This window comes from Stegostoma tigrinum, chromosome 41, assembly GCF_030684315.1.
Source record: "Stegostoma tigrinum isolate sSteTig4 chromosome 41, sSteTig4.hap1, whole genome shotgun sequence".
Taxonomy (NCBI): Eukaryota; Metazoa; Chordata; class Chondrichthyes; order Orectolobiformes; family Stegostomatidae; genus Stegostoma; species Stegostoma tigrinum.
Window position 1 is genome coordinate 9,602,298 of NC_081394.1, and position 22,198 is coordinate 9,624,495.

The 22,198-nt window shown below is 57.6% G+C and overlaps 1 protein-coding gene across 3 annotated transcripts in view; it reads right to left on the minus strand.

Annotated features, from left to right (window-relative positions):
- Positions 1–8,146: 8,146 nt before the first annotated feature.
- The window catches only part of LOC125448502 (ETS domain-containing transcription factor ERF-like), a 257,359-nt gene continuing 243,307 nt past the window's right edge, over positions 8,147–22,198 (minus strand). For all 3 annotated transcript variants that reach the window (XM_059641239.1, XM_048523839.2, XM_059641240.1), the window contains 3 exons: positions 12,942–13,176; positions 11,963–12,069; positions 8,147–9,884 (listed from right to left, as the gene is read on the minus strand). In XM_059641239.1, the coding sequence (XP_059497222.1) occupies positions 8,596–9,884; positions 11,963–12,069; positions 12,942–13,176 (1,631 nt within the window). In that variant the 3' untranslated portion in view covers positions 8,147–8,595. The remainder of the gene's footprint in view (positions 9,885–11,962; positions 12,070–12,941; positions 13,177–22,198) is intronic.

The following is a 22,198-nucleotide window of genomic DNA, read 5'->3' on the forward strand; positions in this document are numbered from 1 at the left end:
GGGGTTTGTCCTGTTTGTTGTGTGCAGGGCATACCTGGGCAATTTCCCACATTGTCGGGTAGATCCCAGTGTTGTAACTGCACTGGAACAGCTTGGCGAGGGGAGCGGCTAAGTTCTGGAGCACAAGCCTTCAGTACCATTGCCGGAATATTGTCAGGGCCCAGATCCTCTGCAGTTTCCAGTGTCTCCAACTGTTGCTAGCCATCATGTGGAGTGAATGGAATTGGCTGAAGACTGGTAGCCGTGATGATGGGGACCAATGGAGGAGGCCGAGATGAATCATCCACTCGGCTCTTCTGTCTGAAGATCGCTGTGAAAGCCTTAGCCTTATCTTTTGCACTCATGTGCTGGGCTCTCCCATCACCGAGGATGGGAATATTTGCAGAGGCTCACATTAGATGGGCCAAACGGCCTGCCTCAGGAGCGCGTGCAATTTTATCTCTCAGCACACTGGCCCGCACGGCCGCATTTCTGCTGAGATAAGGCCAGAAGCAGAGAAGGATCCTGGAGGTGCCGGTGATTAAATGAAACCAGTCTGTGCCTGTCATAAAGGGAGGCAGCTGATTGGTGGAGGATTACCAGGGGATATAGTCCAGGGCCAGGACGAAACATCCAGATCTCACCCTGACCCTCGGACCCGCGTTCCCTCGGATTGGATCCAGCTGAATCACACGCAGCTGGGAATTATCCCTCAGCTATCCCAGCTAACGCTCGCCTTCGGTGGGGAGCAGGCCCACCACAGCCCTCTCTGAGAGAAGAGAGGTACAGCAGATGCATTGTCTCTCTCTCACACTCACTCTCTCTCACACACATGCACATTCACTGGCTCAAACTCACACTCAATCTCTCACACCCTCACTCTCTCTCTCTCAAACACACACACTCACTCATTCTCTCTTGCACACTCAGCCACACTCTCTCACACACACACCCTCACTCTCTCACACACTCACTCACATTCTCTCACACACACACACTCCATCAAACACATTCACTCACTCTCTCTCACACATTCACTCACTCCCTCCCTCTCACGCTCACACACATGCTCACTCACTCAATCAATCAATCTCTCTCACACACACAAACTCACACACACACAGTCACTCACACTTGCTCTCACGCCCTCACTCAAACACACACACACACAATCACACACTCTCTCTTGCACGCTCGGTCACACTCTCTCGCACATACACACTCTCACTCACTGTCTGTCTTACACACACACACACACACACACACACACACACACACACCATCTGTATGATGATATAGTACACTGTCTCGCTCAATCCCAACTCTGCTCAGAACAGGGAGAGCCCACACCCAGTCACAAACACATATCTGGGCATTTATCTCTGTGAGTCACGAAACACCAGCTTGTGGGCACAGCTGGTGATAAAGAAATTGGGCCCATTATCTCAGGAGAGATAGGATTTTGGAGACAGTCCAGAGAAGTTTTGCCCGGTTGATCCCAGGTGAGGAAGGAATGTCTTATGAGGAGAGGTTGAGTAGAGTCATAGAAACACGCTCCAGTGCAGCTGGAGGCCATTCAGCCCATCAAATCTGCACTGAAGAAATTTTCACCCTATCACTGCATTTCCAACGGCTAACCCACCCAACCCGCACGTCTTTGGGCTGTGGGAGGAAACCCGCACAGTCGCCCGAGGGTGGAATCGAACCCCAGGTCCCTGGCACTGTGAGGCAGCAGTGCTAACCACTGAGCCAGCTACACTGTCCCCCCCATCAAACACTCCCAGGGACTAGGACAGCACAGGGTTAGATACAGCGTAAAGCTCACTCTGCACTGTCCCCCCATCAAACACTCCTAGGGCAGGGACAGCACGGGGCTAGATACAGAGTAAAGCTCCCTCTGCACTCTCCCCCCATCAAACACTTCTAGGGCAGGGACAGCACGGGTTAGATACAGAGTCAAGCTCCCTCAATACTGTCCCCTCATCAAACAATCCCAGGACAGGGACAGCACGGGGTTAGATACAGAGTAAAGCTCCCTCTATACTGTCCCCCCATCAAACACTCCCAGGGACAGGGACAGCACAGGGTTAGATACAGAGTAAAGCTCCCTCTGCACTGTCCCCCCATCAAACACTTCGAGGGCAGGGACAGCATGGGTTAGATACAGAGTCAAGCTCCTTCTATACTGTCCCCTCATCAAACAATCCCAGGACAGGGACAGCACGGGGTTAGATACAGAGTAAAGCTCCCTCTATACTGTCCCCTCATCAAACACTCCCAGGGACAGGGACAGCACGGGGTTAGATACAGAGTAAAGCTCCCTCTACCCTGTCCCCCCATCAAACACTCCCAGGGACAGGGACAGCACAGGGTTAGATACAGAGTAAAGCTCCCTCTACACTGTCCCCCCATCAAACACTCCCAGGGACAGCACAGGGTTAGATACAGAGTAAAGCTCCCTCTACACTGTCCCCCCATCAAACACTCCCAGGGACAGCACAGGGTTAGATACAGAGTAAAGCTCCCTCTATACTGTCCCCCCATCAAACACTCCCAGGGACAGGGACAGCACAGGGTTAGATACAGAGTAAAACTCCCTTCATAATATCGAACTGGCCCAGCCTCAATCAGGAATTAAATCAAACTGCCTTGCACCCTTGTTTGTAAAATAAAAGTACACAGAGAAACCCCGATGGGCACTGTGGGATGGTACATGATATGTGCACTTTTAGTGTGTGTGTGTGTGTGTTTGTGTATCTGTGTGTGTGAATGTGTGTGTGTGTATATGTGTGTGTGTCTGTGTTTCTCTGTGTGTGTGTCTGAGTGTGTCTGTGTGTGTGTGTGTGTGTATCTGTGTGTCTATGTGTATGTGTGTCACTGTCTGTCGGTGTGTGTGTGTGTGTATGTGTATCTGTGTGTGTGTCTATGTGTGTGTCTGTGTGACTTTGTGTGTATCTGTGTGTGTGTGTCTGTGTGCTGTAAGAGACAGGCAGGGATCTGAACCTGGTACATTTCAGTGTGTACCTTCTGCCACCTCTCCCGTTTGGCACCAAAACACTGATCAGGCCCTCTGCATCGTGACTCGCTCTCTCTCCCCCACCACTTGTGATCATGGATTCCATCCTGAGTCCCCACGCTCCTGCCTAAAATTAAACCTGCTGCCGTCAGGCTTGGTGGGGCGTTCGCCACCCCCCAGGCTACGTTGCTCAGAACACCCTGCGCTCTGTCCTCAACTTCCAGAAGGCTCAAGGGTCAGATGCTGTCCTGCAGGGTGAAAGGTCAGGCTGTCCTGCACCCCAACCCCAGGGGTTACCTCTTACACCACCCCCCCACCACCACCAAGGGGGACCTGCCACTAAAACAGAGTCATGGAGCTGCACAGCACAGAAACAGACCCTTCTGTCCCACCCGTCCGTGCTGACCCAATATCCCAAATTAATCCAGTCCCATTTGCCAGCCTTTGGCCCATATCACTCTAACCCCTTCCTATCCATGTCCCCATCCCGATGCCTTTTAAATGCTGTAACTGTACCAGCCCCCACCACTTCCTCTGGCAGCTCATTCCATACAAGCACCACCCTCTGTGTGAAAAAATTGCCCCTCAGGTCCCTTTTAAATCTTTCCCCTCTCACCTTAAACCTCTACCCCTCGAGTTTTGGACTCCCCCACCCTGGGGGAAAAGACCTCGTCCCTCATGATTTTACAAACCTCTGTAAGGTCAACCCCTCAGCCTCCGATGCCCCGCGGAAAATAGCCTATTCAGCATAAAAATAAGAGAACTGCGGATGCTGTTAACCAGGAACAATAAGTAAACTTGCTGGAAAAACTTGGCGGGTCAGGCAGCTGTGGAGGAGAGAACAGAGTTAACGTTTCGGGCTCTGAGGAAGGGTCACCGGACCCGAAACATTAACTCTGTTTTCTCCTCCTGCTGCCAGACCCGCTGAGTTTTTCCAGCAACTTTAGTTTTTGTTCCAGGCCATTCTGCCCCTCTTTTTTGGCTCAAACGCCTGGTGGCATCCTTGTCAATCTTTCCCTGAACCCTTTCCAAGTTCCACTGTAGCAGGGAGACCGGGATTTGGACGCAGCCCCAACACGACCCTCCCAACTCCCTATACTCAACGCTCTGACCAATCAAGGCGAGCGTAGCGAACGCCTTCCTCACCGCCCTGTCTACCGGCGACTCCACTCCCAAGGAGCTGTGAACCTGCGCTCCAAAAGGTCTCTTTGCTCAGCCACACTCCCCAGGACCTCCGCGTCCCCTCCTCAAGGATCGGGGCGGGGTGGGGGTGGGGGAAGAGATACACCCGTCTGAGGGTGACACATCGAGAGGCCAACAAAAGACGGGACACCAGGCAGAGCCCATAAATGTCAAAATTTTTTAATTTTTTTTGGAATGATACATCATTTCTTCGCAACAGTGAGTCTGATCCATTCAGTCATACGTTTTATTTATATACAGGGTCATTCAGGGAAAGGGCAAGGTGGGGGGGGGGTGGGGGGTAGGAGGGGGTTGGAAGTCAGAGCGAGACACCAAGTCGAAGGGGGGTGTGTGTGGATTCAGGAGGGTCCAGGCCGGAGTAAACAATTAGAGCCCCACCACCCTCAGTGGAAGGGGTTCAATCAGCCTTTACTACAGCCCCTCCTCTAAGACCCCATCCCCATACAATGGATGGCAAGATGGATCCTGTACCCCCCCCCCCCGCCCCCACCTCGTCTGATGGGTGGGGGGGCTGCGAACTGTCCTCCAAACACGCTGAGGACGAGGTCTCGCCCTGACTCCAGCTCCCCACGCCCAACCCCCGCCCCCAAACTCGGTCTCAACCTGACCACACCCCCCCAACCCTCTGGCTCCCAGCCACCTCGTCACCCACAACCCCCCCACCCATCCACCGCCCCCACCCTCTTACTCCCACTCTGGCTGGGGGAAGAGGTGGGGGGAGGTGCGCTTTGGTGGGGGTGGGTAGCTTTGAGCAGATGGCTATCATCACTAAAGCCAAGGGGCAGTGATCAAAAATGGCAGCCACCACCCCCAGTGGGGTTAAGGATGGAGCACCCCCCCCCCCCACCGACTCCCCCAACATCAAGGGAAGAGAAAGGGCCTAACTACCGCGCCCCCGTCCAACAAACAAAACCCACCTTCTTGGTCAGAAAGTGCCCCCTCCTCACCGACAATCAAGATGGCGCAAAAACAAAGATGGCCGACTGTGGCACACCGCCCTCCCCGACTCCTCTGATGGCATCACAACCCCCCAAGCCTCAAAAAGAGGGGGAGGGGGGGCAATCTGCGAAGGCTGTAAATACCGCTCTCGCGTGCGCGCGCACACACACACATTCATACGCACACACGCTTGTGCAAACGCACACACATGCACGCGCACACACACACACACGCTTGCGCAAACGCACACACATGCACGCGCGCACACACACACACGCTTGCGCAAACGCACACACAAACACAAGCACACACACACACACACACACACACACACGCACACCCCCGGGCCTTTGCTACACCCAACACCTCGTCCCAGCCAGCATTTGCCCGCAGAATCGGGGGGTTGTGGGGTGGGTGGGGGGCAGTGAGGAATTGTCCTGTTGTGTTCCTTATCAGTCCACGCGCCGGTCGCCATTAAAACAGGACCCTTTTTGTTTCTGGGAGCGGCGCTGGGGGACGGAGGGAGGGAGTTTGGGGGTGCGTGGGAGGGGGCCACTGGTGGCCCCGAGAGCTGGCAGTGCATTCTGGGAAAGAGAGAGACAGAGAGACAAAATGGCCGACACAGAACAAGGTCCAAACGTTGGTTGAAGGCTCTGTTTCAGCCCTGGGGGTAGGGGTGAGGGAGCCACGCTTGCAGAAGGGGCCTTTCGCCAGTCTCTCACCCCACGGGTTGTCGGGGGTGGGGGGGGGCGCGCAGGTGGTGTGGGATAGAGGCAGTTTCTGCACAACGGCGGTGAGGGGGCCGTCAGGAGAGACCGAGCGAGAGGGAGAGGTTGGGAGAGGTCGGGGTTATAAATGGCGGGGGGGGGGATGGCTGGGCGAAGAGACTGAAAGCTCAAACAGAAAGGAGGAGGAGAGAGAGATGCACTTGGCCTGGAGATGGCAGCAGGATCGACATGGAGCTAAAGGGAGATAGCACGGGGATAGAGGGGAGGGTGAGGAATGGCCTCCCCTTTTTGCTGTGTTGCTCAACATCCCACAGCGGGGTAGGAAGGGGTTGGGGGGTGCGGTGCAGAGGAGGTCCTGGCAGTGGTCAGCTCAGGAGGCAGTTGGGGTTGGGTGCCACCCAATGGGGAGTGGCGACTGGGGTTGGCGTGGTGTGTGTGGGGGGGGGGGGGGGTGTTTTGGGGTGGGCGAGGCGGGAGGCTGGGGTGATGTTTCACCTGCTCTCGGTGCCTGATGTCAACCCACGTAACACCGTGCCCCCCCCTCCCCCGCCATGGACCGCGAGCGTGAGGAACAACGCCACCACCCCACCGTCCCCACACACACCATCCCCCCCAACCCCATCGGAACGAGTGGGAGGGTAGAGTAGGGGTGACCATCCACAGCGCCCTCCCCCACCTCCAAAACCCGAATCAGACAACGCGTTCACAAAAATGATTGTCAGCTTGACCCACCACCTACCCAACCCCCGCCCCCACCCACCCCCATCCCTACACATTCCCTCCCCTTAAAAAATAAAGAAAGACCCTTCCTACCCGTCCCTCCATCCCTAATAGCACCCTCCAGCCCCCACTCCAAGCTCTGTCCCCTACTTTGACCCCGCTGCCCCCAGGCCCAAGCTAACCATCCACAGACTGGGCCCACGCTTCGATGGTGGAGGGTGTGGGAAGGGCTGCAGGGTTTGGCAGGGGGGGAGGGGTTGCGCACAGAGATCTGGAAATATGCTCCCCCCCCAACAGCCCTCAGCCCCTGAGGGGTAGGGAAGAAGGGTGATGAGGTTCGGCCTATACTCTTGGCCAACCTTCACCTTAAAGCCCCGAAAGCCCACAAAGAAACCCCATTTCCCTCACGTATTACCCAAACCCACCCCCGCTGCAGTAAAATGCTTCCATAAATAGAATTTAAAACATTTATTATTCTTGAACTTTCTTTTAAAAAAAGAGGAAAGAGTGAAGAAAAAGATGAGAGGCACCCTCTCCCCAAAATCGCGAGCTCTTCCCCACGTGAGTCAGCTTGGCCATGCCCAGCGGCCATATTGAGACAGCCAGGTGGCCGATTGGTTGGTGTTTAAAACTAAAACCCATTAAAATGGCCCCTCTTCTTTGACGTGGCATGTGAAATCGGACGTTTTGGGGTGGCCGGGGTTGGGGGTGGTAGGGATGATGGCCGGGGGGGTAGTTCGGGTTGGGAAGGAAGAGGGTGAGACAGTGGCTAAGGACATGGGAGGAGGTTTGGTGAGGATTCAGGCCACAAGCGGTGGAGGGGGCTGGCGGGGGTGCAGGTTGGAGTTTGTCGGGGGGTGGGTGGCAGGTTCGTGGGATTTGGGTCGTGTGTTGGAGGGAGGGTGCCCACGCGTGGTGCCAGTGGAGGTCAAAGTTCAAGTTACGCTGCAAATGAAAAGGCCTTGACTGCGCTTAGGCCGGCGCAAAATGGCCGCCGTTGCCCATGGAGACCCGCAGTCTGATGGGGTTGGGGGGGGAATAAAGGCCTCAGAAAAGCGCTGTCCGATGCTCCCTCCCCCAAAATAACAATAAATTCACAAAATAAAAGTAAATTCACGCCCCACAACCAAATAAAAACCCACCCACGATTCTCCAGTGGCCTCTTATCATGGGAGTCACTGGGCGGCCATGTTGCCAGGGACCACGGGAGATTTTGCATGTCTTCATAGGAGGGTGGGGAGAGGGGAAAACAAGCCTCGTGGGTGGGGGGGTTGCGTGTGTGTGTGTGTGGGGGGGGGGGGGGGGTGGGGGGGTGGTAGGAGACGCTAGAAAAGGCGAGAGCCAAGAGCTCGAGAGAGAAATCATTGCATTATTCTAAAAAAAAGAAGCGAGTAGACAATAATAATAAAAAAAAGAGAGAAACTGGAAGTTTCCCTCCTTACCCCTAAAACCCTAGCCCCTCCCGCCCCAAACCCGATAATTTTTCCTCCCTTGTTGTCATTTACACGTTTTTTTTAAAAAAAGAAAGGTCCCTCCCGCCCTCCCACCCCCCCAAAACCCCTTACCCGATAGAATTTAAAAGGCCGCAATTTTTCATTTATTCGTTCGTTATCTGATTTTGCTTTCATAAACAAAAAACAAACATGACAGGGTGGGTTCTAAGAAGCTAAGGTTGGAGGGAGGTTGTGGGGTGGGGGATAAACCTCCCCATTAAACCCAAGCGCCCCCCTCAACCACCCCACCTTGCCCCGTGAACGCCATCCTGTTCAGGCATTGGCTAAGGTACCCTTGCCCATCAGGGTTAAAGGTTATGATCGGGCGATACGTCTCTCTGAAGATTTGGTGGCAGGAAGGGGGAGAGGGGTGCGGAAAGGGGTTTGACAACATCGGCCGACACTGTTGCCCCCTCCCAATCCCACCCCGCGTCCCCCCTTCCCATGCTGCTGCGTCGATAATATGCTTGATGGTCAGGCGAGGCTTGAAGCCGAGCCGAAGTGGAGAGGCACAGAGTCACAATGACTCCTTATTCTCCAGAGACAGTTCGGCAGTGGCCTGCTGGAGGTCCGTGCTCTCCCTTCGGGCGCCACCCGGGCATCCGGGCGGGTCCTCGGGGCGCGGCTTCTTGTCATCCATCTCCTCAGCGGCCGCCTCGGCCCTCTGGTCCTCGCTCCACCTCCGCTTGAAGCGGAGTTTCAGAGGGATGCAGCGGGAGTCGGGCTGCTGGGCCTGAGGGGGCTCGGGGGCCGGGGGAGGGGGCGGGGGGGGCTCGGCGACGGCGGTCGGGGTCTTGAAGACCTCCCCGTCGTCTTCGCCCTCCTCGCTGATGTCCGTCACCTCCACGTCCTCCTCTTCCTCCTCCTCCTCCTCAGGGTCGGAGACCGGCTCCACTTTGATGTGGGGCAGGGGCTTGCTGCAGCCTGGCACCTCATCGGTGTCCGGGCCTAGTGGCGCAGGCCTGGCCTTCTCCCGGTTCTTGCGGCCCGGCGGCGGGGGCTGCAGCTTGAACTTGAAGGAGGGTGGCTCCTCAGGCCCCAGAGGGGGCAGGGGCAAGGAGGGCAGGGGTAGAGGGGGTGGAGGAGGGTGATGGTGGGGGTGTTGGTGGAGGTGGTGGTGGTGGTGAGGAGGAGCAGCTGGCCCGGTGGCGCTTGGCTTGGCATCGAGCCTCTGGGGCTGGGGCACCACGATGTTGGGGTAGTGCAGGAAGGCCCGAGGGCTGAGGTGATAGTTGTAGACACTCTGGGTGTGGGCCTGGAGGTAACGCTTCATGTCCTCGGGGTTGAAGGAGAAATGGCTGCTCCCCGGGTACATGGGGCTAAGGCTGGGCGATGGCGTGTAGCTCAGGTGGGTGGGAGTGACCGAGAGGGCAGGCGAGAGGGCGGGCGCTAGGCCCAGGCCTGCCCCCGGCCCCATGGGAGAGGCCGGGAAGGGGCTGAGGGGCTCGGGGTGCAGGCCCCGGTGCCTGGGGTAAAGGCGGAACAGGCCTGAGGCTCCTGGGCGCAGGCCGTTCAACTCTGGGCCAGTAGGGGGGGCCCCGGCTGCTGCTGCTCCCCCTCCTCCTCCTCCCCCTCCGCCTCGCCGGTCCTCGGCCTGCAGGCCGTCCTCCAGTTCCGAAGTGACGGACGTGCCGTCGCTGCAGTCGCTGACAGAGCCACGGGCCAGGCGGCGCCCAAGCACCGAGTACGGGGCCGGGGACCGGAGTTCTTCCACCGGAGACAGCACCTCCGAAGGCGTGGAGGGAGGGAAGCGGAAATGGCTGGAGCCTGTGGGCACTGGGGGTGCGCTCTGGGGCACGGCTGCACCTGGGGGAGGGGCCAGGGGGGCAAGGGAGGGAGACGGAGGCGGGGGGCAAAGGGAGAGGGCGGGAGAGAGAGGGAGAAGGGGGGAAGGGGAGAGGGAGGAGAGGGAAAGGAGATAGAGAGTAAGAGGGAGGAGGGGGCAAAGGGAGAGGGAGGGAGGGAGGAGGGGGCAAGGGGAGTGAGAGATAGAGAGGGAGGGAGGGCAAGGGGGGAGAGAGAGAGAGAGAGAGGGGGAGAGAGGGAGAGGGGAGGAGGGGGCAAGGGGAGAGGGAGGGAGGGCAGAGGCGGTCCAGGGGGGTAGAGAGAGAGAGAGTGAGAGAGAGAGAGAGAGAGAGAGAGAGAGAGAGAGAGATGTAGGTTAATTTTTGGAAATTACAACGTACACTTTTTGACATCACCTGCCCCTATCTCAAGCCCTCCTTCCAACAAATACCCCCTCCCCATCCCAAACCAGGCAGTAGCATCCCAGACATATCACAGCTCCCAGGGTAAATCCATCAGCACCCCAGCCCACAGACCACCGTCTGACCGTGTCCCAACCACAGGTCAATCTGGTGAGATCTGGCACTATTTGCCTCAGGACCCCACCCTCCAAGCCCCAATGCCTTCCCAAAGGAACCAGGATGAGACCAAGTCACACATCTTCCATCATCCCGCTGCCTTGGGACTGGGGAGAACTGGGACATTGACAGCATGGGTTGTGATGCTGTTGTAGTCGAGCAGCTGCCAGCACAGAGAGAGAGAGAGAGAGAGAGAGAGACAGGAAGATGCGTGGCCATCTCCAGGGGTTCACTTAGTGACACAAAGGGCAGGCAGACCTGATCGAGCTGGAAGGGTGGCACATCAACATGGGTAGGTGTCACACAAAGAGATAGAGAGGGATAGAACACAGTTTGAGGGGAAGAGGGAGCTCAAGGGCAGTTCAGAACCTCGTGAGGCAGGACTGACAGAGGGGATGGAGGGGGGGAGAGAGAGAGGGGTGGAGAGGAGGATTAAGAGACAATGGGGATGGAGAGAGATAGGGAGTGGGAGAGGGCAGAGGGAGGGAGAAGAGGTGAAGGAGTGAGAAGGGGCGAGGGAGAGAGAAGGGGAGAGAGAGAGAAGGGGAGACGGAGCGAGAAGGGGAGGGGAGCGAGAAGGGGTGAGCGAGTGAGAAGGGGAGAGAGATACAAAAGGGGTGAGGGAGTGAGAGAGATAGAAGGGAAGATGGAGAGAGAGGGAGAAGGGGAGACAGAGTAAGAAGGAGAGAGCGAGAAGTCGGGGGGGAGAGAGAGAGAGAGAAGGAGAGAGCGAGAAGGGGAGGGGGAGCGAGAAGTGGGGGAGAGAGAGAGAAGGAGGGAGGGAGCGAGAAGGGGAGAGGGAGCGAGAAGGGGAGAGAGAGCGAGAAGTGGGGGAGAGAGAGAGAGACAGAGAGAAGGGGAGAGGGATGTAGGGAGGGGGAGAGGGAAAGCTGAGTATGGCTGTGTGCTGGCTGTGCTGAGAAATGGAAACAGAAGGTGGAGGATTTGAGAGGCGGCTCTCGCTGACTGGCAAAGCACAGAGTTTGCAGCTATACCCCGCTGAACAGTGAGTGTGGGAGAGAGGGAGAGAGAGGGGGAGAGAGAGAGGGAGAGAGAGAGAGTGTGTGTGTGAGAGAGCGAGTGGGAGAGAGTATGTGTGTGTGTGAGAGAGAGAGAGTGTGTGAGAGAGAGTGAGAGAGAGAGACAGAGTGTGTGTGTATGAGAGGGAGAGAGTGAGAGAGAGAGAAGGAGCCGAAAACCCATCCAGCAAACTCTGAGCCCACCAACCGGCCCGTTGTCACCACCGACCGGGGGGGAGATTTCCCAGCCACCCAGGGGCACAAACCCCCCCAAAAATACACTGCGTTTAAACTATCCACAAACCAGGGCCAGCCAGCACTCATGTGTTATCACTGGGAGCTCCGCGGTACGTCATCACCCCCTCACGCCACAAATATGGCACTCAGACCCCCCTCAGACAGGAACAGCGAGCCATTCAGCCCCTCACAACCCTGAGCCTGTCCCAGCCCACCACAATAGGAATTAAACCCTCACATTGCAAACCTCTCCTGGGCGACTTACCCATGTCAATGAAAGGATAGTTCACCAGCACCAGCTTATTAAAATTAAACTTGTAGGTGAACCGTTTCCCTTTGGTCTTGTGAAGGATTCGCTTGTTATAGTAATATCTGCAGCAGAGACAGAAACAGCGGTTACAAACTCTCCCAGCGCCACGAGGCACTCATTCACACCCCCCCTCACTGCTGGGCCACTGCCACTGTCCGAGGGTCACCACTGAGGGGGCACCGCACCGTCCAAGGGTCAGGGCTAAGGGAGCGCCGCACTGTCAGAGGGTCAGTGCTGAGGGAGCGGGCACTGTCGGAGGGTCAGTGCTGAGGGAGCGGGCACTGTCGGAGGGTCAGTGCTGAGGGAGCGGGCACTGTCGGAGGTTCAGTGTTGAGGGTGAGGGCACAGTGCGACGCTCCCTCAGCACTGACCCTCCGACAGTGCCCGCTCCCTCAGCACTGACCCTCCGACAGTGCCCACTCCCTCAGCACTGACCCTCCGACAGTGCCCACTCCCTCAGCACTGACCCTCCGACAGTGCCCGCTCCCTCAGCACTGACCCTCCGACAGTGCCCGCTCCCTCAGCACTGACCCTCCGACAGTGCCCGCTCCCTCAGCACTGACCCTCCGACAGTGCCCGCTCCCTCAGTACAGAACCCTCCCTATTGTAATAACGTTGTTCCTGTAGCAGGGTTGCCAGATCCGGGCATAGTGTTCCAAAAGTGGCCTCACTAATCTCCTGTACAATCTCAACATGGCATCCCAAATCCTGGGCCTTCTCCTCTGGCCTACAACGGCTAATGCTTTCACCCTGTGATGCCATTTTCGACGAACTACTTATGTCCATTTCCAGGTCTCTCTGTTGGACAATCCACCCACAGGGCCCTGCCATTAACTGTGAAAGTCCTGCCCTGGGCCTAGGCCGAGCTTTGGTTGAGGGAGCCCAGGCTGAGGCCTAGGCTAGGCTCTGCTGTGGGGCCAGGCTGGGCCTTTACCTGAGGGCCCGGCTCAGCTTGTCGTAGTTCATCTGGGGCTTGCACTTGCGGACCCCCCAGAGCCTCGCCACCTCGTCGGGATCCTTGATGACAAACTCGCCGTAGTCCCCCTGCCAGGCGATGACATCGTGATATTCCTCCTTCCGCAGAAGTTCCAGGATAAAGTGCCAGAGCTGGATCTGGCGGGATCCGGGGCTCGATTCCGGCTTGTATGCCCAATCTGGGAAGGCAAACCCTGCAGAGGAGAAGCAACAAGTGATCAGAGCCACCAGAAAACAGGCTGGACCCGAATCGGTCAGGCGATATGATACACCGATACCAGTCAATCCGATTCCAGTACGTAACTCCCTCCCGGGAGTACGTGTTATTCTGTATATAAACCACTTTGAACACCCTCGATCAGATTCCAGTCTGTAACTCCCTCCCCGGGGGGTATCTGTTATTCTGTATATAAACCCCCTGAACCCCTCGATCAGATTCTAGTCTGTAACTCCCTCCCGGAGTATCAGTTATTCTGTTTATAAACCACCCCGAACCCCTCGTTCAGATTGCTGTCTGTAACTCCGTCCCTGGGGGGTATCTGTTATTCTGTATATAAACCCCCCAAACCCCTTGATCAGACTCCAATCTGTAACTCCCTCCCAGGGTATCTGTTATCCTGTTTATAAACTACCCTGAACCCCTCGAACAGATTCCAGTACATAGCTCCCTCCCGCGGGGTATCTGTTATTCTGTATATAAACCCCCCCCCACCCCCACCCCCACCCCGAGCCCCCTCGATCAGATTCCAGTCTGTAACTCCCTCCCAGGGTATCTTTAATCCTGTATATAAACCACCCTGAACCCCTCGAACAGATTCCAGTACGTAACTCCCTCCCGCAGGGCATCTGTTATTCTGTAGATAAACCCCCCCACCCTGAGCCCCCTCGAACAGATTCCAGTCTGTAACTCCCTCCCGGGGTATCTGGGAGTCTGTACCACCCCCAGGGTCAGGGACAGCCCCAGGAAGAAGCAGCCATTTCTAGTGAACAAAAACAGAAGTTGCTGGAAAAGCTCAGCAGGTCTGGCAGCATCTGTGGAGGAGAGAAAAAGAGTTAACGTTTCGGGTCTGGTGACACTTCCTCAGAATTCCAGTGAAACTACTTTGAGGCGACAGAGTGTAGCAGTCCCCAGCCACACTCCCATTCCTGGTTGTTCCAGCAAAACTGGGCAGGGTCAGCCAGGGACAGACAGACTGAGGACCTGAGGACTAGTCTGAACCAAGTCTACTCAACCCCAGGCCACCCACACAAAACCTGACCTACACCCCCACCCTGCAGTGTTACACCAAACCCCCTGCTACATATGCCCCGCGTGTTTTAATAAGCTCGTCACGCATATCCTCCACGTAAAATGACACGCTTTTTCAGTCGAGACACTGTCTTCTGTCTCTGGGTTAGGGAGAGCTGCACTTAAAACCTACTTCAGATAAATAAATACACATTTCCTGTCAGTGCTGAGGGAACGCCGCGCTGTCGGAGGGTCAGTGCTGAGGGAGCGCCGCACTGTCGGAGGGTCAGTGCTGAGGGAGTGGGCACTGACAGAGGGTCAGTGCTGAGGGAGCGGGCACTCTCAGAGGGTCAGTGCTGAGGGAGTGGGCACTGTCGGAGGGTCAGTGCTGAGGGAGTGGGCACTGTCGGAGGGTCAGTGCTGGGGGAGTGGGCACTGTCGGAGGGTGAGTGCTGAGGGAGCGGGCACTGTCGGAGGGTGAGTGCTGAGGGAGCGGGCACTGTCGGAGGGTCAGTGCTGAGGGAGCGGGCACTGTCGGAGGGTCAGTGCTGAGGGAGCAGGCACTGTCGGAGTGTCAGTGCTGAGGGAGCGGGCACTGTTGGAGGGTCAGTGCTGAGGGAGCACCGCACTGTCGGAGGGTCAGTGCTGGGGGAGCGGGCACTGTCGGAGTGTCAGTGCTGAGGGAGCGGGCACTGTCGGAGGGTCAGTGCTGAGGGAGCAGGCACTGTCGGAGGGTCAGTGCTGAGGGAGCGGGCACTGTCGGAGGGTCAGTGCTGAGGGAGCGGGCACTGTCGGAGGGTCAGTGCTGAGGGAGTGGGCACTGTCGGAGTGTCAGTGCTGAGGGAGCGGGCACTGTCGGAGGGTCAGTGCTGAGGGAGCGGGCACTGTCGGAGGGTCAGTGCTGAGGGAGTGGGCACTGTCGGAGTGTCAGTGCTGAGGGAGCGGGCACTGTCGGAGGGTCAGTGCTGAGGGAGCGGGCACTGTCGGAGTGTCAGTGCTGAGGGAGCGGGCACTGTCGGAGGGTCAGTGCTGAGGGAGCACCGCACTGTCGGAGGGTCAGTGCTGAGGGAGCAGGCACTGTTGGAGGGTCAGTGCTGAGGGAGCAGGCACTGTCGGAGGGTCAGTGCTGAGGGAGCAGGCACTGTCGGAGGGTCAGTGCTGAGGGAGTGGGCACTGTCGGAGGGTCAGTGCTGAGGGAGCACCGCACTGTCGGAGGGTCAGTGCTGAGGGAGCGGGCACTGTCGGAGGGTCAGTGCTGAGGGAGCGGGCACTGTTGGAGGGTCAGTGCTGAGGGAGCAGGCACTGTCGGAGGGTCAGTGCTGGGGGAGCGGGCACTGTCGGAGGGTCAGTGCTGAGGGAGCAGGCACTGTCGGAGGGTCAGTGCTGAGGGAGTGGGCACTGTCGGAGGGTCAGTGTTGAGGGAGCGGGCACTGTCGGAGGGTCAGTGCTGAGGGAGTGGGCACTGTCGGAGCGTCAGTGCTGAGGGAGTGGGCACTGTCGGAGCGTCAGTGCTGAGGGAGCCGTGAGGACATATCTGCTGTGAAGATATGGAGAAAGAATAATCAAAATCCTGAAATTATTGCCTGTTGAACTGGCTTGGAGCCAGTCACAGGCCAAAGCAGCACCCTGCCTCTGTCCCCCTGTATCCCATCGCCAGCATTCCCGGTCCGCTGGAATGCCAGCAATTTCCTGTGGAATCCAGGAATCATGGTCCACACAGCCCTCGAGAGAGGCTAGGGTCAGGCAGTTCAGAGAGAGATATAACACACTCTTGTTCAAAACTAGGGAGAGCGAGCCAGGATAGGGAGGTCAGGATAATGAAACCATCCCAGACTAAACAGGAATCAGGGAAGGGGAGGTCAGGGATCAGAGGGACAGAGGGAGAGCGACTAACAGAACGAGCGAAGCAGAGTCAGAGAAACAGAGAGAGAAAGAGAGTTTGAGACCAAGACAGACACAGCAAGTTTGAGAGAGAGAGGCAGAAAGAGTCAGAGAGAGAGGAGGGAGTTGGGCAAGAGAGGAAGAGAGAGGGAGAGAGTGAGAGATGGATAGAGAGGGATACAGGGAGGCAGAGAGGGACAGCAAGAGAGAGAGAGAGAGACAGAGTGAGGGAGAAACTGAGAGAGACAGACTGAGTGACAGAGGCACAGAGAGAGAGAGAGGGAGAGAGAGAGAGGCGGGGTCACACAGAGAGAGGGGAGAGAGTGTGAGGGAGAGACAGACTGAGGAACAGAGTCACAGAGAGAGGGAGATAGAGTGACAGAGTGAAAGGGACAGAGAGAGAGACACAGAAAGACAGAGAGAGAGGGGCAGGAAGAGGGAGGGATAGAGGATGAGACACAGTGGAGGGGTGACAGTGAGGGATAGGGAGTGGCGATGGTGTGGGGCGGGGAGGGGTGCTAGTAGGGGGGTGATGGGAGGGGTGACGGTGTCCGCTGGGGAGGGGTGACGGAGTGGGGCGGGGAGGGGTGACGGTAGGTGGGGTGGGGAGGGGTGACGGTAGGTGGGGTGGGGAGGGGTGACGGTAGGTGGGGTGGGGAGGGGTGACGGTAGGTGGGGTGGGGAGGGGTGACGGTGCCGGGTGGTGAAGGGTGACGGTGTGGGGCAGGGAGGGGTGCTATTAGGGGGGTGATGGGAGGGGTGACGGTGTCCGCTGGGGAGGGGTGACGGAGTGGGGCGGGGAGGGGTGACGGTAGGTGGGGTGGGGAGGGGTGACGGTGCCGGGTGGTGAAGGGTGACGGTGTGGGGCAGGGAGGGGTGCTATTAGGGGGGTGATGGGAGGGGTGACGGTGTCCGCTGGGGAGGGGTGACGGAGCAGGGTGGGGAGGGGTGACGGTATGGGGCGTGGAGGGGTGATGGTGCGGGAGGGGTGAAGGTGCAGGGTGGAGAGGGGTGACGGAGCAGGGTGGGGAGGGGTGACGGTGCAGGGCGGGGAGGGGTGACGGTGTGAGGTAGCCCCTTTCGAGCCTGAGAGACAGGCCCAGACCCAGGAGAGGCCGCAGGTCATGAGCTGGGAGGCCCACTAGGGAGACCGGGCTCTTCCCAATGAACTGGATCAGCTGTGTCATTCCCAGAGGCTGCCCATAATAACCCCCTTCCCCCAGGGAGATGTCAAAAACGTCCCCCCCCCGCCCCCCCCCAAGCCAGAGCACTCCCAGGCAGCAATAAACCCGGCGCCATCCCTCACCAACTGGGATTGATCTGCATCAGCTACACAAGCACACACATCTGGGAGGGGATAGAGAGAGAGGGATAAAGAAAGAGAGAAGAGAGAGGAATAAAGAGAGAGTGATAGAGAGATAGAGGGATCGAGAAGAAGAGGGATAGAGAGAGAAGGGTATAAAGAGAGGGGGTAGAGAGATAGAGGGATAGAAAGGTAGAGAGATAGAGAGAGAAAGGGCGATAGACAGACTGGGGGAGACAGATGGGGTTAAGGGGAAGGCGGGGAAGAGCAGAGAGAGAGCTGGGGGAGGTGGGGAGAGAAGTGGGAGTCAGGGTAGAGGGTGGAGAAAGGGATAGCAAGAGGGGAGGGGAGAGATGGGGGGAGAGTTTGGGAAGTGGGTTGAGAGAGATGGGGGGTGCGGGGAGGGGGAAAGAGGCGAGGGAAGAAAGACGAGTGGAGGGGCAAGAGAGCACAGAGAGTGGGGAGAGGAGAGGGTGGGGGGGGTGAGAGACAGAGGGGTGGGGGTTGAGACAGAGAGAGGGTGTGGAGGGAGAGAGAGTGAGAGAGAGGGTGGGGGGACAGAGAGGTCTGGAGGTGAAGTGGGGGTGGGGGTGTGTGAGAGAGGGGTGGGGAGTGAGAGAGAGAGAGAGAGGGTGTGGGGGATGAGAGAAAGGGGTGGGAAAGGGGGAGGTGAGGGTGAGAGAGAGAGAGAGAGGGGTGGGCATAGGAGAGACAGGGGTGGGGGTGAGAGAGAGAGAGAGAGGGGGGTCAGACAGAGGGGTGGGGGTGAGAGTGAGAGACAGAGAGAGGGCGGGGGAGAGAGAGAGGTTGGAGGGTGTGTGAGCGAGGGAGAGAATGAGAGAGAGAGAGAGAGAGGGTCGGGGTGAGAAAGAGGGGGTGGGGGAGAGAGATATTGGAGGGTGAGAGAGAGAGGGGGTCGGGGTGAGAGAGAGGGGTGGGGGTTGAGAGAGAGAGGTGGGGGGGTGAGAGAGAGGTGGGGGGGTGAGAGAGGGGTTTGGGAGATGAGAGAGAGAGGGGGTCGGGGTGAGAGAGAGGGGTGGGGGTTGAGAGAGAGAGGTGGGGGGGTGAGAGAGAGGTGGGGGGGTGAGAGAGGGGTTTGGGAGATGAGAGAGAGAGATGGGGGCGGGAAAGAGGGGAGGGTTTGAGGAGTGGAGGGGGAGTGAGATGATGGGCTGGTGGGAGAGAGAGATAGGGTTGGAAGTGGGGAGAGAGTGAGTGAGAGAGAGGGGGGCAGTGGGGGGGGGTGCAGAGAGGAGTGGGAGAGGGGGGTAGGGGAGAGGAAGTGGGGATAGAGGAGGAGAAGGAGGGAGAGAGAGAGAGAGAGGAGAGAGAGGAGAGAGAGAGACAGAGAGCGACAGCGAGGGGGAGACAGAGAGCTGCACCAGCAGTGAACTGGAATGTATCTCACCCTGTTATTGAGTCTGTCTACACAACAGTGTGGAAATCCTACACCACCCTCCCCTGAGGCCTTTCCTGAGCTGTCTGCCTACATTCCAGCGGGCGTCAGGAATGAAAACAGAAGGAAAATATAAAGTAAAGGAGCAGACACATTTCATTCTGGGGGCCCAGGCACTCAGCAAAATGCCTCTGATCCTGGGGGGTGGAATTGGCTCTGACCCTCAGGCTTCCCAACCGGCTCAGGGATCTCAGGCTCATGGCAGGCTGGGAGAGGGAAGTTTGAGGCCGAGTTGGCCACGAGGCGCCATAGAGCAGCAGCTCCCCCCACCCGCCCCCACCGCAACCCCGCCAGTGATAGTCATGGGGCATTGTGAGAGCTGATTTGACTGTACAGTGGGAGGGAGCACAGGGCCAGGCCCTGCCTACGAATCCACAAGTGAATCCAGCCCTTTGTCTGGGAGGCCAGGCTGTGTCAGGCAGGCGTCTCCGGCAAACCCAGGGGAGCTCTGCACCAACGGGAGGGCCCACACACTGCATTCCTGCTCTCTGCCTCACACCCACACACACTCTCACACCCACCCACACACACACTCACACACACACTTATTGCTCTGCCACCCCCAGGGGAGTGCGCAGATTAAGCAGCAATGATTACATTGTTGTCTGCGGGATCTTGCTGTGCAACGATTCAGAACAACAGCTCATGGCCCAGAGCTATGCCGAGTGGCACACCGGGGGTCGGGGGAAGTGGCCACACGGAGCGAGCCTATGGGCCTATGGGGTTGAATGGCCTCCAGTTCCTGCCCCAGAGCTGAGAGAGTGAAGGCTGTAATGGTGGAGCGAGTGTGTGAGGAGGTGCGGCGTGAACAGGTTAAAGGCAGACTGAGACTGGAGAACCAGCGGCTGTGATTTCGCACGGGGACCCAGAGAAGCTGGGGGGTCACCGGGCTCAAAGTGTTGTCTGGCTCCCTGGTCGCAAGGCCCATTCAGTTCCAATTACACCACATCCAGAATGGTATTATGTGTCCTCAAATCACACCGAGCGGCTCACAGAGAGGGAGGGAGCGAGCCAGGGGGGTGTGGGGAGTGGCGGCGGGAGGGGGGTGGTGAGGTGCAAGAGATGGGGGCGGGGAGAGAGGAAGCTGGGGAGAGATAGGAGTGGGGAGAGAAGGACGAGGCTAGAGGGATGGGGGTGGGGAGAGAGGCAGAGGTGTAAAGAGAGGGATGTGAGTTGGGGAGCAAGGTGGTGGGGATGGAGAGGGAAAGAGGGAAGGGGGTTGGGAGCAAGGCGAGGAAGAGAGACAGGGGGAGAGCGAGAGAGACGGGGGAGAGAGAGAGAGAGACAGGGGAGAGAGAGAGAGACGGGGGGGAGGGAGAGAGAGACAGGGAGAGAGAGACGGGGGGAGGGAGAGAGAGAGACAGGGAGAGAGAGATGGGGGAGAGAGCGAGGTGGTGAGAGAGGTGGGGAGAGAGAGAGACGGGGGATAGAGAGAGACAGACAAAGACAGAGAGACGGGGAGAGAGACAGAGAGACGGGGAGAGAGAGAGAGAGACGGGGAGAGAGAGCGAGAGACGGGGAGAGAGAGAGAGAGACGGGGAGAGAGAGCGAGAGACGGGGAGAGAGAGCGAGAGACGGGGAGAGAGAGAGAGAGACGGGGAGAGAGAGCGAGAGACGGGGAGAGAGAGCGAGAGACGGGGAGAGAGAGTTAATTCTGCTTCCTTTTAAGTTGCCATGGATACAAAACCTACGACTGACAGTGATGATCTCAGGGTGACGACAAAAGTGTCAGTCACATTGATGTCACTTAAAGGTTTTGTGCGTGCGTGTGTGAGCGTGTGTGTGTGTGTGTGTGTGTGTGTGTATTTGGGTGTGTGTCTGCGTGTGTGTGTGAGTGAGTGTGTGTGAGTGAGAGTGAGTGAGTGAGTGTGTGAGCGAGTGTGTGAGCGAGTGTGTGAGCGAGTGTGTGATAGAGTGAGAGTGTGTGATAGAGCGAGTGTGTGCTAGAGCGAGTGTGAGTGTGTGGGGAGCGGAGGCGTACAGAGCGGTCAGTGCCCCGAACCCCCCTCAGTACACACTTCTGTTCCTCCTTTGCGATCAGCCACTTGCCGACTCCATCCGGGCCCCTGCCTGAGCCCAGCCTGTTCCTTCGCCCTGCCCCTCCCTGAAAATCCTGGCCTGGGCACTGCAGGCAGGACCAGGCCCAGGCCGTGGTTCCCCACCGCACCCTCCTCCCCATCGCGGGTGAAGACCCCCCTCACTTTCTGAATAGAAAGCAGCAAGGTCGGCTTGGAACTATGAAGCAGATGTGAAACCGCAGACCGTGAGGAAGGAAACCGGCAGCTCAAGGGCATGAGTGAATAGAATTGCGTCCAACTCTACAGCTGTTGTGTGTGGGACCACAAACGAAACATCAGGGAGCGAGATGAGCACAGCCCCTCGTCCTTTACACACAAAACCAGACACACATCCACTGGCTCCATCTACACTTCCTGCTTCCTCAGGAAAGCCACCAACATCAAAGGCATCAATTTTTTTTTCCCGAAGAAGGGTCCAGACCCAAAACGTCAGCTCTCCTGCTCCTCCGATGCTGCTTGGCCCGCTGTGTTTATCCAGCTCTACACCTTGTTAACCCGGATTCTCCAGCATCTACAGTTCCTACTATCTCTCTCAACATCAAAGAACACCACCCCCCCAGCCCACTCTCTCCACTCCCCCCACCAACTGCTCTCGGGCAGAAAGTGTGAATGTTTGAAAAACACCTACAAACAGATTGAAGACCAGCTTCTTCCCTGCCGTTATCAGGCTCGGATCTCCCCTATCTTCATTCTGACCAGTCTGTCTGTACCTTCTCTTTAACACTGCACTCTGTTCTGCTGCCCTGATGCACTTTGTACAGTATGGTCTGCCCGAATAGCAGATAAAACACCACTTTCCACTGTATCCCAGTACACACCACAACAACAGATCGAATCAATTAGTACCAACTGTGCTCCCAACCCCATGCTGATGGAAGAACTGGGTGGGGGGGGGGGGGGGGGGGGGGGGGCAGTGATGACACCAGAACACAGGGCCGTTACCTCCCATCCTGGGGAAACGGGGGCGTGCACATTAACACAGACAGAGAGCCCGACACAGACACAATGGGGGACAGAGTCAGGCCCTAACCCAATCTCTCGCAGCAATCACTCTCAGCCTTAACTCAAACAATGTAGAGGGAGCTTTACTCTGTATCTAACCCTGTGCTGTCCCTGTCTCTGGGAGTGTTTGATGGGGGGACAGTGTAGAGGAAGCTTTACTCTATCTAACCTCATGCTGTCCCTGTCCCTGGGAGTGTTTGATTGGGGGGGGGGGTCAGTGTAGAGAGAGCTTTACTTCCAGCTTGAAGCAGCAGAGAGACTGTGTCTC